The sequence below is a fragment of the Triturus cristatus genome, chromosome 6 (assembly GCF_964204655.1).
Source record: "Triturus cristatus chromosome 6, aTriCri1.1, whole genome shotgun sequence".
In the NCBI taxonomy this organism is placed as follows: Eukaryota; Metazoa; Chordata; class Amphibia; order Caudata; family Salamandridae; genus Triturus; species Triturus cristatus.
The window spans coordinates 1,223,377,537-1,223,394,275 of NC_140589.1; the positions used below are offsets into that span (position 1 = coordinate 1,223,377,537).

Here is a 16,739-nt window from a genome sequence, read left to right on the forward strand (position 1 = left end):
AGCTTCCGCCCCAGAGGTAGTAAGTTTAGGATTTAGTCTTAAGTTAATTCTGTGAATCGGGCCCATTGTGCTTGCGCACACAAATAGAAGAGGAGTAAATCCGGGACTTTAAAACCCCCTTTGGAGTAGGGTAATGTAAAGGTGCGCAGTTCAATACGGGCTTGTTTACCCGCCCATATTAGCCGAGTCACCATAGTATTCAATCTTTGAAATACAGCTTTAGGTGGGGTGATAGGTATGTTGTTAAAGAGCTACAAGGGTTTAGGCAGGATAACCATCTTAACAATGGCCAAGCTGTTTGCCATTGACAACGGGAGTTGTATCCAGCGCTCCACTTTATCCTCAAGCAAACTTATTACTGTCCCGTAGTTCGCGCGTATCACTGTGTCGGGATCTCGATGATACCACACGTCAAGATACCTGACTGGGTCAGTCTGCCACTCAAGAGGAAATTCTGCTGGATGCGGACGTGTATTGTCTGTTAGGAGGAGAATAATGGACTTAGACCAATTAATTTGGAGGCCGGAATGGTGGCCAAATTTAATGTATTCTCTTAGCAGAGGGGATAAATTAATAGCTGGATCACGTATATACAACACCATGTCGTCTGCATTGAGTGGCCTTTGTAGAAATTGAAGAGCAGAAGTTTTATGACCCTGTCGTATTTTGCATGCCAGTGGTTCTAGGGCTATCGCAAAGAGTAAGGGGGACAGGGGGCATCCTTGGCGTGTGCCTCTTACAATTGGTATAGTGTCTGACACGTACCTATTAACCCTTATTCGCGCCGTAGGCTCCGTATAGAGTAGTCGAATCCATTGTAGAAAGAGTGGGGGGAACCCCATTCTGTGTAAAATGGTGTTGAGATAGGTCCATTCGATCGAGTCGAATGCCTTTGCGGCATCTAAGAGAACTGCAGCCGCTTGCATGTCTGGCGTCAGGTAGGGAGATAATGCAAACAAAAAATTCTGGTATTATGAGCCGTTTATAAACCACGGTTTATCTGGGAGAACAAGGTTAGGCATTAACGGTTGCAGTCGTTTTGCAAGGAGCTTGGCCAGTATTTTAGTATCCGTATTTATTAGGGACAGTGGTCTGTAGGATTCGCACTTTTCTGGATCCTTATTGGGTTTCAATAAGGCAATCAGCATGGCTTCTCTTAGTGTGGGCGGTAGAGTCTGTTTGTCATGGGCGTCCCCGTACATTTCCACTAGATGCGGTGCAAGTTGTTCAATAAATGCTTTATAAAACTCGCTGGTAAAGCCGTCCGGCCCAGGAGCCTTACCATTTGGGAGCGCTTTGACCACCTCAGTGACCTCCTCCACTGTCACTGGTTGCGAGAGGTATTCTCCCTTTGCATCCGATAGCCAGGCTATCGCCACATCCTCCAGATAAGATAGAATCTCGGACTGTGTAGCAGTACCCCGCGATGCATACAAATCGCCATGTTTCCATAAATGAGCGCAGTATGCTTTGTGTGTCATAATGGGATGCACCACTCTCGTCCTTTATAGAAAGGACCGTTTGAGGCATATATTCTGAGCAGATTTTATGTGCTAAAACACGACCTGGCCGTCCCCCCTCACCGTATGTGCGTACATGTTGTCGTTTTGTTAGGTATTTGAGTTCATCTTCTGCGATCTCCTGATACTCAAGACATAACCTTTCTGATTTCTCCTAGTATAGACGTGTTTCTCGTGCGTTCGTATTCATGTTCCAAGGCTCTTAATGTGGCCTCTCGTTTAGCTAGTTGTGTGCGAATATCTTTTAGTATAGCGGCATTGGTACGAATACAAACGCCCTGTATGGTGGCCTTGAAGGCTTCCCACAATAAACTAGGATCATCAGTGAAGGGCTGGTTGAATAAAAAATAGTCTGTAATGGCTTGCCCAATGGTGTCGGTGTATGTGGAATCTAGCAGTGCTTTTGAATTAAAGTGCCACACGTATGGTGGAGGTGTGTAATGAGGGATCACTACAGTCAAGAGCACTGGGTTATGGTCGGATAGAGATTTAGGCAAATGTCATACACTCTGTGTCCAAGAGACCATCTCCTCCGTCCCCAGCCAATAATCGATACGAGACCAGCTATTATGGATCACAGAGGTGGCCTCCTGAAGATGTGGATGACGCGACCTCCAAATATCTACCAACTTGGCTTCCGTCATAATATCTCTTAACACACTCACCGCCCGTTTATGCGGTTCCCTGGAGGAGCCCGATCTGTCAAATTGCTCATTTAAGGTGAGGTTCAGATCACCACCCCCATATCAGGGCCATTTCAGGTAAGTGAGCTACCATACGCCAAAGTGTTCAATAGAATTCAGGGTCGGCCACATTTGGGCCATATGTATTTATTAAACCAATTCGCTGCCCTTTAATATGGCCCGTTATAACAACATATCTACCCAATTTAACTATTATGGTGTTATCTATATGAAACTGCGTCCCCTTCTTCACCAAAATTATCACGCCTCTTGAATATGTTGAGTATGCCGAGCACAGCACTGTTTCCGCCCATCTTCTCCCTATTGTACAGTTATGTGTAGGGGCTAAATGTGATTACATGTCGATATTGCCTTCCTGCAGGAATCTATCTAAATAAGCAAATACCTGACGTATCTTTTTCGGGTTATTAAGCCCTCTGACATTCCATGTTATGAAGTTCAGATGCGCCGGAAGTAGTCTATCTATATCTGCTGGTTCGTGCTATCCATGTGGTTTAGTTGTGTGTACTGCACATGACTTGCATAGTTGTTGCATTTTGGAAAGATCTGATAGGATAACAATGAATGGTAGCAGCTTGGATGATCACAGCGTATTGTAGCAAAAGTAGTCCGCAAAACCAATGCCAAAAACCCACCCACCCCGCCCTCCCCCTCCCACTTTGGCATCCCAATCACGCCAAAGACATACCCTTAACAACACTTCCAACATAACTAAAACTGTGTTGGGGAGCTCCTACATGGGGGAACCGCCGAGGTCACGTGCCTCCATCCATCAAATTGGATGTGGTTGGGGATTACGGAAAATACAACGGGTCTTCAGTTCAACACAGAACAATACCCAAGACAGTAGCGATATCATTGAGCGTACCCTCTCAGACGCATATGCTAGCTCGCAATTCTGGGCTTATATATGCTACATATCGGTGCATCTGATTGCGCCCAATAGTCCATGGGAATCTTTGACATTTCAGTACATAAGAAATAAGTCCATCTAGGTCTCCTTCGCTAAAGACATGGTGCCATATCACTTGTAACTGTTACGCAGAGCCTTTAGCTAGCATTCTACATATATATATATACAACATCATATCGTAGCGTATATGTATCCACACTCCCCTTCATGGGCAAATAATGCATTGGTGTGCTAAAGCCATCTGTATGTGTAACAGCGAAGACCATTTTGTGGAACAGGTTAACAGCTGCAAATACCATACATTCCCACCAGCAGCAGGGAACACCCGCCCCTCTCCTTTTAGTCCGTCAGATATATACATGTCTCCACCAGTAGGGTGCCTCGCCGACAGTTCCACTGGCGTCCCCAAGTCAAAGGCTGTGGTACTCCCCTGCCAGGGTGGGAGGTTCAAACGTGTCACGGTGGGTACATGATTCGTGCTGCCATTGGGCATATGGTGAGCCTATGGCCCACATCTGCCCTCCCAGTCACTGGCGTTGAAGGTAGTTTGATGTGGGTTACAGCAATGAACGCATCTTACTCTGAATCTTGGTCCAAATCTTTACGATGTGGCGTCTTCTTTTTTGTGGCAACCTTTTTTATGAAATCCTGCACAGCCTTTGGCGTCTGTAGGATTGTTGCTCGCCCATCCCATGTTACCCGCAGTCTAGATGGGTACAACAATGCATACTCAAATGCCCAGGTCCCGAAGTTTATTTTCTGCAGGGTTAAAGTCTTTGCGCGCATTCTGCACCACCGTTGTAAAGTCTGGATAAAAGGCCAGATCATTACCTTGGTAGTGGATGTGTTGTTTTTCTCTAGCCATCCTCAGTATTGCGTCGCGGTCTCTGTAACTGAGCACCCAGGAAACTATGGGGCGTGGCGAGGCACCTGGTGGTGGCGGCTTGGGAGCCAGTGACCTACGGGCACGCTCTATAATCAGTACAGCGGAGAAGTTGTCAGCTCCAAAGATATCTCGCAGCATGCCTTCCACACACGTTTCCATCCGTCCTGTGTTCCTGCTCTCAGGAACTCCCGCAATTCTGACATTGCGACGCGATCTCACTTCTAAATCTTCGGCTCTGTTTTTTATGACCTCCAGCACCTTTTCCATGGCTGCTCATTTACAGGTTGTACCATGTGACTCATCTTCCACTGCCGTGATATGGTCCTCAGCAGCATCTAGGCGTTCATCCTGTTAATCCAGCTTAGCAGATATATTATCCACCCTTTGAGTGAGTCCAGCTTTCCATTAAAAGCTTGGAGACTTTGTTGTATAGCTTGGAGAGCAGCCTCCATAGGTTTGCTCGTTGCCTGCTCCGTCTCCAACTCCATGTCGGAGTGCGCAGTTGCGCCTTTAGGGTTGCGCTTAGTTTCAAAAGACAGTTTTGGTTGCTGTCTATCTGGTTTTCCCATGACCGCAAGGAAAATGGAAAGAAGTTAGTGACACCAGGCTCCTTGCACTTACTCCTGAGGACGCACACCACCGCCGCCCGTGTAGTAGTTTTATTGCAATTTGGCAATACCGAGGTGGGGCAGCAATCCACACCAGAATCTACACTTAGTCGTGAAGTTTGTATTGGAGAACGTGAGTGGCTGTTATGTCGCCATCCAGTAACATGGTAGGGTAGACTGAAAATGTCCACAGCAGTTAGTTATGTCCCCGTGTTAGGCTGGGATCCGTCGTTAATTAGAGACATTTGGGGAGACATGGCAATCTGTGTGCGCCTCACTGCGGTGCCCCCTGGCAGTCTTCAGCACTTGCCGCCACCAATTCCCCTACATCTGTGTCAGGCACGATCTCACAACCCCCTGGGCGCAGTAATCATTTAGCCAGAGATAGCACACTACATCGGCACAGCCCAAGGCGCGCGCATTTATGTGTTGCACAGCAGATTCAATGACAGCCAGACAGTTCCCCTGCAGATGCCTGCAGTCTGTTACACACCACTGATCACCGTTCTGCCCGCAACTGCCACCGCAGCACCCCTGAGGCCGATGCTTCCTACCGGAGAGTTTGTGATCGTCCGTTCAGGGAGTGGTAGGATCTATCTGTCAATCTCCGACTTCTGTTCTCGCTTTGCTCGACAGCGTCTTGCAGGGAGTCCCTCGTCGACTCGCGTCCGCCATTTTGTGGGACATGTTTCGCGCCCCTCACCATTCAGGATGTGCAGAGCGCCCGGAGGTGCCCACTCACAGTTCTCAGCAGCGGGTGCAGGCAGGGACACTACATCTATTTCGTGGGCCTTTCCAGTCCTATGTTGTTCCGGCACGCAGCGCAGTTAGTCTCACCCGCTCCGTTCACAGTGCTCTCAGGGTGCCGCCATCTTAGGGTTGCCAGGCTCTTTCACCGCCTCTGTCCCGTATCGATGGTTTTCTCTGCTTCAGAGCCTTAGTTAATGCTCTTTGTCGCTCCAGACTGTGGCGGCCACATTCCAACGCCCGGTACTCTGCTTGGTTTTCAGCTTTTTACCCACTAAACATCTATAAATGCAGATATTGTCCCCGACCGGCGGAGCCTCTTCAGATAGCAGCCATGTCGCAGCACGCCCTCTAGCGCCCCCATCTTTGATGTCAACTGTTAATCCAATTTAATGACAATATTTCGACTGATTAAGTTGTGTATACATTGATACTGAAGACATCTCTTAAGGCGCTTTATCACCCCTGCAAGATATGAACCTGATCGATTTTTATCACTTGTAAAATGTTATTTCATACATAAATTACTTTCAAAATTTTGACAACACCCCAGGTCTTAATGTTGGCACATTATTACGTATCCTTTTCTACAAAAAGAGGAACATATGAAATAGTGTTGGAGAACACAGTATTCCCAGATTCTTCTTATATTTACATTAGTATTACATCAATGTGATTTTTTTCGAAAGCATTAGCAGCTATACCAAACTAAAAATAAAAACTTCCAAGATTTACTTTCTAATTTCAGACATTGCAAAGAGGGTAAGGCACATATGATGCAACATACAAACATGGAGCCAAAATAATGAAAAAAGTGCAGCAATTTATTTATTTTAATCGTCTGCAGTGCAAGTGTTGCTTCTGCAGAAGTTATTTAAATACCTAAAATGGATAGATAAAAGCATTTAGCTACAAGGCCTACCAAACAATCTTTGGTTATAGGAAAAAAAAAAACTCACCGTTGCATGGCTCCTGGTCTTTATGTACTTCCACCATGTTAGCTGGGGTAAAAGGAAGACCTTCAGGAGAGAGACCTTCAGAGTGGAGGGTCAGCTCAGCAGAGAACTCATCTGATTCATTGCTGTAGTCTAAAGACCCCGGCAAAGTCCTGTGATGATGAATGTGCAACGTTTACTAGTGTTGAAGAAGCAAAAGATTTTGCAAATTCACAAAAAACTAGAAAACATCAGGTTGTACATCAAATCAATTTTACCATGTTATTTGCATTTTCATTTTGCCACAAGGTTCAAATAAAAAAAATTAAATACAAGTATTAGATACACCAACATCAACCAATAATCACCCCACAAATATTTTCACAACAACTCCAATCTTGAAAAGCTGTCTGAAACATATGGGATTCATGAAAAATTCTCCAAATAGTATTCTTGCGCACATTAGCAGAATTTTTAAAGGAAAAAAATAAGGTTTCACATAGAAGCATTATGCCTTTAGGCAAATTCCTTCAAATTCATTAAACACTTGGACATTTTCTGTGAAAAAATTTTTTTAAAATCTTTTCACTAATCCACATTTGTTTGTTACCTGAATAAAAGCAGAAGACTTACAGAGAGAAATCATTCTGTTTCAGGATTTCTTTAATTCTCTTCTGGAATATTCTTTCACTCTCAGTTGCAGGCACATAACCGCGATCTTAAAAATAAATAAATGAAGGAATGTAAAAGATAAGTGCTTGAAACGTTTGGAGCAATATTACTTAACATTTTGTTTATCTCATGTTTTCCTAATATATTACTTTAAGAGATATTTCTCAACACAGAGAGATAATAAACTGAGAATATTCAGTAACATCAAGAAATGCTTTAAATACAGCTAGAATGTATGATCAGTTTCAGGAGTTTCTGTGGCAATGTTTTTAAGTAAACCTGCTACCTGGAAACTTCTTGATGCAATCAAGCATGTACGAAGAAGAAAAATAACCCTCAAGAACAAACATTTTACAATCAAACAACTTAAATCACAAATCTAGATTTGCTAGCTCAGATAGAACACGTGTGGTCATATCAGTCTGTTATGACTGAGAAATGCCTATACTAACTATCATTGCTAATGCCAGTGGTTGTGGATTATAGTGAATGGTGAGTGTGAGCATTCACCAATTCATACTTGCACTTTAGCACGCATCCATCCATCCATTCATTCATTTATACCTTGACTCATTCAGGCTTTTATCCAATCAACGTCCTTAATAAAACGGGTAATATCCTTTACAATGCAGTTTTAACCATGCAGTGCCTTTACCACGCATGCATTTTTGCATGCTTTTACCCCACATGGTAAGTCTAGTAGTGGGGAGTGTGTGTGGGGGCGAGGGGGGTGGGGGATGTGTGGATGTGGGGGGGCGTAAAGGAAAATATATTTTACCTACTGACAGTCGCCAGTTATAGTCAGGACTTAGTTTCCATAGCAAAATCATTTTTTGTTTTGCTAATAACTGTGGCACGGTTTGACGAATCTTCATGAACGTTTCAAAACCAGTCACTTCAGCTGTTGTCTGAAAGGCTTCAGGGCGATTTTCAAGTGGGGGCTGAGAAAAGGGGGGGAAAGGGGGAGGAGTGTCACAAAAAACATTTTCCCATGAAATTTCCCATAGGGATTTTAGACATGGCTACAGCCCTAACCGCTGAACAGAATTACACCAAATTTGGAAGAAAGCTAGCTCTTGGTCCAGAAAGAGTGTGTCTTGTAATTTGGTGTAAATCGGTTGAGTAGTTTTGGAGTTATTAAAGAAAAAAAGATTGCGCCAACAGCAATGCTATGATTGGCTGGCCACAACCTGCGAGAAACGTTTGTCAATCTGGACATGGTTATCGGGGAAAAGGGGGAGTTATAAACTGTAAATAGGATATAAGGGGTCAGCATAGAGGTATCCTGACCCCATGGGATTGATGGAAGGGGTCTGTGAGGGACCCCTCATGGGTAAGAATTGATCCCAAACTGGTTTTTTTGGGTGTATAAGGAGCCGTGGATCCACCGCGGCACCCAGCCCAGACCCCTTTTAAATCTTCAACGGATCCACAGGTCAAGATCCCAATTAAAAAAAAAAAAATACACCAGCTCACAGATCCACTCATGCACTTACACACTTAGACTTGCACACCCAGACAACCACTCACACATCCATAAAGCCTTACAAGATATACAAAAGGTAGTGTTGGTATAGACAGTCGCACATCAATCCTTGGGAAAGCATGTGTTCGGCATCGTCAGTTAGAAACAAACATCTTTGTGCCACTCAAGGTAACAAAAACAACCAACTACCTTGGATGTCACTGCACGAGAGTTCAGCCAGAACCCTGTGCCAAACTTAATACAAAACCTGTACCTCGGCATTCCCAATATTCATATCTTCATTCATAAGCAGTATGCAAATCAAAGGTCCCATATGTGTCTAATTTAACAACTCACAGGAAACACCAGTCTAGAGAGTAATGCTGAAGTATTCCATTTAATGTTTTGTGACAATGTTTCACTCTGTACATAGTAGTCTATCTGATTTTCAGTACAGACACACATCTATTGATCACATTTGAACTGTATTAACACAATTAACACATGATGGTCCAATTCTTGTAACCTCCTTGGTGGCAAGAGTTGATGGCAGCCGACACGTGTTTTGTTACAAATGTAACTTCTCCAAGGTTCGAATCTTTAGAGATGTAATTTCTCAAAATCATGTGGTCAACCCGAAACTCAGAAACTATACACAGCTCTCAAAGAAAGTCAGAAGACCCTTGTAATCAGTAATACCGGCACCGAAAAACTGTTAGGGGACTCCACTTCAGAAGGACCGGGTCCTGGAAAAGGTGTGTCCAGCCTCCAGTCGGTTGCAAAGGTTCCGTATAAAAATCTGTGCTGAGATACCGTCTTAGTTTCGAATCAGATTAATGTAGTACTCCAAAACTAGGGTTTATAATAGACATATTTCATGCAGAGTATTGGTAAGTGCGGGCTATAATATGCCCTTGATTAGTAAAGCAGATTGAGAAACGAGGGCTGTGGTACGCCCCTGATTCGGTCGATCAACTAGCAAGCTAGTTAGTCCACCTCCGGTCCGGGTAAAGAGTAGGGGCAAAGTGTCTGACTGCACTTTATGTAAATCCGTTCAGTAGTTTTTGAAAACTTAAGGTTAAATATGCTGTATGTTTCACGGCAGAGGATCCATGGAGCCTACAGTTCTCAAGATAAGATCTGATTGGCTGCCACCACATCAACAAAGATGTGGTGGCAGCCATTTTAGGACTCAAGGCCTCAGTCCCCTGTGCTAAAGTATAAACAAGTATTGGCAAGGCCAATAGGTCTCACATATGCGATTGGTTTTGGCAATGTGTTTTAGCCATGTTATTCACCAGCATGGCTTAAAGTTAGAGGGGTGAGGTGGAGTGGCGTTTATTATGATAGATTGTGGTGGAGTGGGGTGGGGTGGGGTGGAGTGGAGCACAGTGAGGTAGATTGGAGTTGTGTGGTATAGACTGGAGTGGGGTGGTATGGGATGGAGTAGACTGGAGGGGGGTGGAGTGGGTAAATTGGAGTGGGGTGGAGTGGGGTAGACTGAGGTAGACTGAAGTGAAGTAGAGTCAGGTACTGGAGTGGAGACGGGTCGAATGGAGTGGGGTAGACTGGAATGGAGTGGGATAGATTTGAGAGGAGTCTGGTAGACTAGGAAGAGGTAGAATGGGGTGAGGTAGACTGGAGTGGGGTGGAGCAGACTGGGATTGATTGGAGTTGGGTAGATTGGAGTGGGGTAGATTGATGTGGGGTAGATTGGAGAGGGATGGGGTAGAATGGAGAGGGGTGGAGTTGGGTGGATCTGGGCAAATTTGGATGGAGTGGGCTAGATTGGATTGGGGTGAGGTCGAGTGGAGTAGACTGGAATGGAGCGGGATGGACTGAAGTGGGGCAGGGTACATTGGAGTGGGGTACTCTGTGGTAGATTAGAGTTTGTAGATTGGGGTAATTTGGCATGGGGTAGATTGGAGTGGAGTGTGATAGATTGCAGTGGGGTAGATTGCAGTGAAGTGGGGTGGAGTGGAGTAGATTGCGGTGGCGTGGGGTAGATTGTGGTAGAGTGGAGAGGGAAAGATTGTAATGTTGTGGGGTAGAGTGGAGTGGAGTGGGTATATTGGGTTGGAATGGAGTAGACTGGAGTGCAGTGGTTAGACAGGGTTAGATTGAGGTGTGGGGTAGACTGGAAAGGAGTATACAGTGGAGTGGGGTAGACTGGAGTGGAATTTAAGGGAGTGGGGTAGATTGGGGAGGAATGGATTGGGACAGACTGGAGTGGGGTAGACTGGAATGGAGAAGATAGGGGTAGAATGTAGTGTAGCAGATTGGATCAGAGTACAGTGGATTGGGGTAGATTGGAGTTGAGCAGCCTAGATTGGACTGCAGTGGGGTAGTTTGGGGTGTAGTGGTGTGGATTGGGGTAGAATGGAGTGGGGAAGATTGGAGTGCAGTGGGTAGAGAGGGTTAGATTGGAGAGGAGTTGGGGACAGTTGAACGGTGTAGCCTGGAGTGGAGTGGGCAGACTAGAGTGGAATATACTGGAGTGAAGTGGGGTAGATTGAGGTGTAGTGGAGTGGACTAGGGTACATTGGAGTGGGGAAGACTGGATAGGAGAAGACAGCAGTGGACTAGATTGGGGTAGAATGGGGTTAGACTGCAGTGGAGTGGGGTTGAATTCAGTAGATTTGACTGGATTGGGGGAGATTGAGTGGTTTAGTCGGGGTAGATTGTCGTGGGGTGGGGTAGGCTGGTTTTGGGTAGGGTGAGTTAGATTGGAGTCGGCAGGACTGGTGTGTATTGGGGCGGATTGGGGTAAATGGGGGTGGAGTGGGGAAGATTGGGGTGGAGTGGAGTGGTGTAGACTGGAGTACACCAGGTGGATTTTGGTTGGGTAGATTAGAGTGGGTTAGATTGTGGTACACTGGAGTGGTGTAGATTGGGGTAGACAGGAGTGGTGGTAGATTGGAGAGGGGTAGACCGAGGGGACTGAGGTGGATTAGGTACATTGGGGTAGTTTGGAGTGGAGTTTGGTAGACTGGGGTAGATTGGAGTGAAGTAGACTGGCTGAGTGGAGTGTAGTGGGGAAGATTGGTGTATAGTAGAGTAGTGCAGACTGGAGGGGAGTGGGATAGATTGGTGTAGAATTCAGTGGTGTAGAGTGGAGTGGGGTCGGGTCGGGTATTGGAGTGGAGTGGGGCATAGTGGAATGGGGTAGATTGGAGTGCATTGGGTAGATTGGAGCTGATTGGGGTTGAGTGAAGTGGGGAGGATTAGAAAATGGAATGGGGGCGTGGAGTGGAGGGGTGTGGTGTGGAGGGGCGAAGGGTGGAGGGGCGTGGGGTGGAGGGGCGTGGGGTGGAGGGGCGTGGGGTGGAGGGGCGTGGGGTGGAGGGGCGTGGGGTGGAGGGGCGTGGGGTGGAGGGGCGTGAGGTGGAGGGGCGTGAGGTGGAGGGGCGTGGGGTGGAGGGGCGTGGGGTGGAGGGGCGTGGGGTGGAGGGGCGTGGGGTGGAGGGGCGTGGGGTGGAGGGGCGTGGGGTGGAGGGGCGTGGGGTGGAGGGCCGTGGGGGCATAGGGTGGAGGAGCATAGGGTGGAGGGGCGTAGGGTGGAGGGTCGTAGGGTGGAGGGGCGTAGGGTGGAGGGGCGTAGGGTGGAGTTGGAGGTGGAGGGGAGTAGAGTGGAGGGGTATTGAGTAAAGTGGAGTGACATGTAGAGTGGATTGGCGTGTCTGGACATGGAGTGGAGTGACGTGGAGTGTTGTCGAATGGAGTAATGTCGTATAGTGGAGTGTCATAGAATGGAGTGGCATGGTGTAGAGTAGAGGGGTAGAAACGAGTGGAGTGGAGAGGTGTAGTGTGAGTATGATTAGTATAGAGTATGCATGGTGTAGTTGCGCACTGCCAAAACAGACAACACATTTTCGATTGAAATGACCGTTACATTTGCACAGACTTAGAGCTTTACTGCACACAAACAAAAACGTGTGGCAATGTTATTACCTAGTCTATTGATGTGTTTTGATTGCGTTCAAATATTTGTTCCCACCACACTTCAGAATTAAAAAATAAATAAACGTAATTTGTTCTTTTCTAATTCGGATATATCAGCACAGTTAATTTTTGTTGTGTACTAGAAAAAAAGCCTTTCCTTTCAAAGCAAGATTGTCACATAAATTCTCTCACTTTGAAGTCAGAGAAAGAAAAGTAAACATCAAGCTCCGTCGGAAGACAGAGCCTGACATGAGACCTCTGTCTTTGAAAGCACAGCAAACATAACAAGAAAAGAACATGCTTTAAAGGACTGTTTACAGGAAACGAGCACGTGGAAGGATACAGTAAACAAGCATTGCTCCACCGGCCGGATGAACTCAGTCTGGACAGCCTAAAACAAGTAAAGCCAGCAAATAGAAAGCAAGCAAATTGAGTAACAAACCAAAAAGTCAGTGGTCAGCAACGGGCGGAATGTATTTCCAGGGAAGCTTTCAGAATGCCCACAAGAAGTCGTTAGAAAACCAGCAGAGACTGCGACCTAAAAACCATATAGGGGAGCAGGGTATGAACACCCTGCCCGCCCCCTCCCGGCCCTCCGTGCCTTGTCGGGGGTTCCAGAGGGACTCGTTCCCCCATGGTCGAAAACTTATCTTTTTTCCTAACTTTACTGCAAATTCGTAGAGCACCTGTGGCAAAATATATATATATATAATTTTTTTTAAAGGGCAGGTTAACATCCCACGTCTCCCTGGCAATAAAACACAACTTTCTTCCTGTCTGGATGGGAGCAGCGAAAAATGCTGCTCCTGCTCGTGCTGGGTCAAAGTGAGTGAGCTGGATCCCACCACATCACAATCGATGCTGGCTAAGGAGCAGGCAGGGGCCACAGGTGGCTTGCGGGTCGCCCTGCAGCTCCAAATGACTTTGGAAGATGTGGCTGCCTTGGTTGGGTACCCACTGGAACAATAATTGTAGGCTCCCGCCGACACCCACATTAGATGCCAGCAGGGAAGCTGGAAGAGGTCTACGAGGGCCTTGGGGCTCCCCACAGCACCCCTCTAACTTTTTTTTTTTTTAAAACCTTTATTTCTTCAAAAGTCTGGACACAGCTATTCAGCCGACAACCCGGAGGTTCGGCAGCTTCGGTAGAGAAGGACAGAGAAGCGTCCACATTGCATTAAAGGAGCAGTGAAAAGATTCCATTTTTAAATAAACGCAAACACACAACAAACCCCAGCAAGGCAAGAACACTGAATGCCCATGGTGATAGCCCCCCAGGGGAGGCCGGACCCCAATCATCTAACAGTCACAGTACTGTGATAAGAGGAAGAAGGGGGACAGCAGAGGCCCAAGAAGTCAATTAACCATCACATCTTATATACTGAGCTGGAAAGAATGTCAAGAAGAAAGCTGTTCCTCGGGGGGATCCAAATCAGGGGCAAGACATATTCCCCCCCTGTATTGATTCCACCGCCCCCAGATGGCGTGCCACTTCCGAGGGCGGCCTCTAGCGCAATATACTGTCTTTTCCCTGAGCATACTCCAGTCCATATTTTCTTTCCACGCGGTCAATGTGGGGGGCCCCACAATCGCGCGATATCTCTCTTAGCGACCATGTTACCCAGAGTCACCCATTGGGTCTGTGCCTCATCGTGATCAGTGGGCCCCCAGACATTCAGGAGACAACACCGCGCTTCCGGCTGCATAGCAATGCCCGTCACCTCCCCCATCACTGCATGGACTCTCCTCCAGAATTCCGTGATGACACCACATTCCCAAATGATATGCAGGAAAGTACCCACCATACCACATCCCCTCCTACATAGGCCTTCCTCAGAGAATCCCATATGAACCAGCCTTGGCCCCGTCACATACACTCAATGCAGTATTTTGAGCAGCACCAGCCTCAGACGCGACGGGATCGCAACCTCCTTGGGAGAGGAAACAGCAGACTGCCAATCCTCGTCATCCAACTCGAGTCCATCCCTAGTCCACTGGTCACGCAGCCCCAGAAGCATATCCGCCCGGACATTTATCAATTTCTTGTAGATGAGCGAGATCGTGCTCTCAGGCATATGGCCATCAAGGATCCGGTCCTCCAAAGGAGAGGACTCAGGCACCTTCTCACCCTCCACGAGCACTGACAGGAGGGCATGACGCACCTGAACATAGCGGAAAAACTCGGATGTCCCCAGCTCATACTCCTTCTGCAACTCTTCAGAGGACTTCACTCTCCCCTTAATCAGCACATCTCCGACCCTGGAGATGCCGATCAAGTCCCATTTATCAAAACCTTTTGTATGCCAAAGCCTACCCAATCTTTCAGATTCAAACAGCGGGGTAGCAAGGGTGAGCCTATCCTTCCAGCCCAGCGAGTCAGTTGCCATCTTCCACACACGCACCGCCACCCCAGTGGGCCCCGTGAGGGACGAGTCCAGGGACCGCGAGTACAACGCCCTGTGATAGTTACCACCACGCAGCAACCACCTGTCCATGGCATAACCAGGGCTGAGGACAGGGCCATAGAGACCATGATTAATCGCGCTCAGCTGGGTGGCCCAATAGTAGCGTCGGATGTCTGGAAGCGCAATACCCCCATCATACCATGGAAGCGTCAACGTAGCAATTGCTATTCGCGGCCGCCCATCCCACAACAACGTTCGTTGGAGGCTTTCAACCTCCCGAAAGTAGTTGGCCGGTACCCAATTTAGAGTATTCTGCAATGCGTAGAGGAACCGGGGAAGAGACATCATTTTGAACAAGGCAGCGCGCCCAACGAGGGAGAGCGGCAGCCTCTGCCAGCCCTCTACATCCCGCCGCAGGCGCGCTAGGGGGGGGAGCAGGTTCCTCTCATACCGCAAAGCGGAGTCCGTGGAGATAAAGATCCCCAGATACACGAAGCCCTGCTGAGCGATCTGTATCGAACAAGTTCGCGGGATCGGTGGAGCCTCGCCACTCAGAACATATAAATACGATTTACTCCAGTTGATGACGAGACCCGAATTCCTACCGAAAGATGTAAGAACGTCACAGACCACTATAAGTGATTTCTTGGGCGAGGCAAGATACAACAGGATGTCATCAGCATATAGCGAAATGCGGTCCTCGTGTTCGGGCGACCATCTAAGTCCCCGTATATCCGGGTGCCAGCGTATCCACGCTGCCAGCGGCGCGAGGGCGAACAACAATGGCGACAGGGGGCAACCTTGCCGAGTACCCCTCCCAAGCTGAAACGGAGTCGATGCCCGGCCATTTACCACCACACTCGCAAGGGGTCCCTCATACAGCAACCTCACCCAGCTCACAAAACCATGGCCAAAGCCGAACTTGGCCAGCACAGCCCACAAATATGCCCATTCCACCGTATCAAAGGCCATCGTGGCATCGAGAGACGCCACAATAGCTGGTTCACGCAGCGTGCCCGCCCTGGCGATTACACCATGAAGGCGCCGAAGGTTTAACGCAGTGTTACGATGCGGAATAAAACCGGATTGATCTGGGTGGATCAAGTCTCCAAGTACCCTGATCAATCGGGCCGCCAGGATTTTAGCCAGAATCTTCGGCTCGGCGTTAAGGAGTGAGATAGGCCTATATGAGGCACACTTATCTCGGGGTTTACCATCTTTGTGTATAACAACAATTGTCGCCAGTCGCTGATCCAACGGGAGGGTTCCACTCCCCCGCGCCTCCACAAACATGGCGCGCAGGTGAGGGGCGACCCTATCCGGAAACAGCTTATACAGGTCAACCGGCAAGCCATTCGGGCCCGAGGCCTTACCCGAGTTCAGCGCGCGGATAGCTCCCGCCACCTCATCGACCGTTATGTCACCATCAAGATCATCCCTATCTACGTCAGAGAGACAGGGCAAAGCGATATCACGCAATAGGTCACGCGAGTCCTCGGGCGGCCTATCCGACACTGAGGCATAAACCATACGGAAATAGTCCGAGAAACACTGTACAATCCTCTCAGGTTCCACAATCACCTCTCCCCCCTCTCCCGTCAACTCCGGCACTACTCTATTAACCCGTTCTTTTTTGTCCAGCCAAGCTAGCAGTTTCCCGGCCTTGTCACCAACATCATACAGGCGGCCCTGCTGTTCCCTACTGAGGGTCTTAGCGGCATTCGTCACCAGGTCCTTATACTCGGCTTGCTTCAAGCTCAGCTCATGCAGTGAGGCCTCTGTAACCTCCTCCTCTAGCGCTCCCTCCAAAGCCACGATCTCCTCCTCAACCTGCATAACCTCGCCATCTCTCCGCCGCTTGGCCGCCACTACAAGGGAGAGGGCCTCCCCTCGCAGCACGGTCCTAAATGCTTCCCACAGCGACACAGCCGAGTCCACGGAT

At 47.9% G+C, this 16,739-nt stretch overlaps 1 protein-coding gene across 2 annotated transcripts in view; it reads right to left on the reverse strand.

The window, feature by feature from the left end:
• Positions 1 to 16,739, reverse strand: part of REV3L (REV3 like, DNA directed polymerase zeta catalytic subunit) — a 1,079,635-nt gene that overhangs the window by 586,492 nt on the left and 476,404 nt on the right. For both annotated transcript variants that reach the window (XM_085612140.1, XM_085612139.1), the window contains exons 8-9: positions 6,947 to 7,031; positions 6,338 to 6,486 (exon numbers count right to left, since the gene is read on the reverse strand). In XM_085612140.1, the coding sequence (XP_085468266.1) occupies positions 6,338 to 6,486; positions 6,947 to 7,031 (234 nt within the window). The remainder of the gene's footprint in view (positions 1 to 6,337; positions 6,487 to 6,946; positions 7,032 to 16,739) is intronic.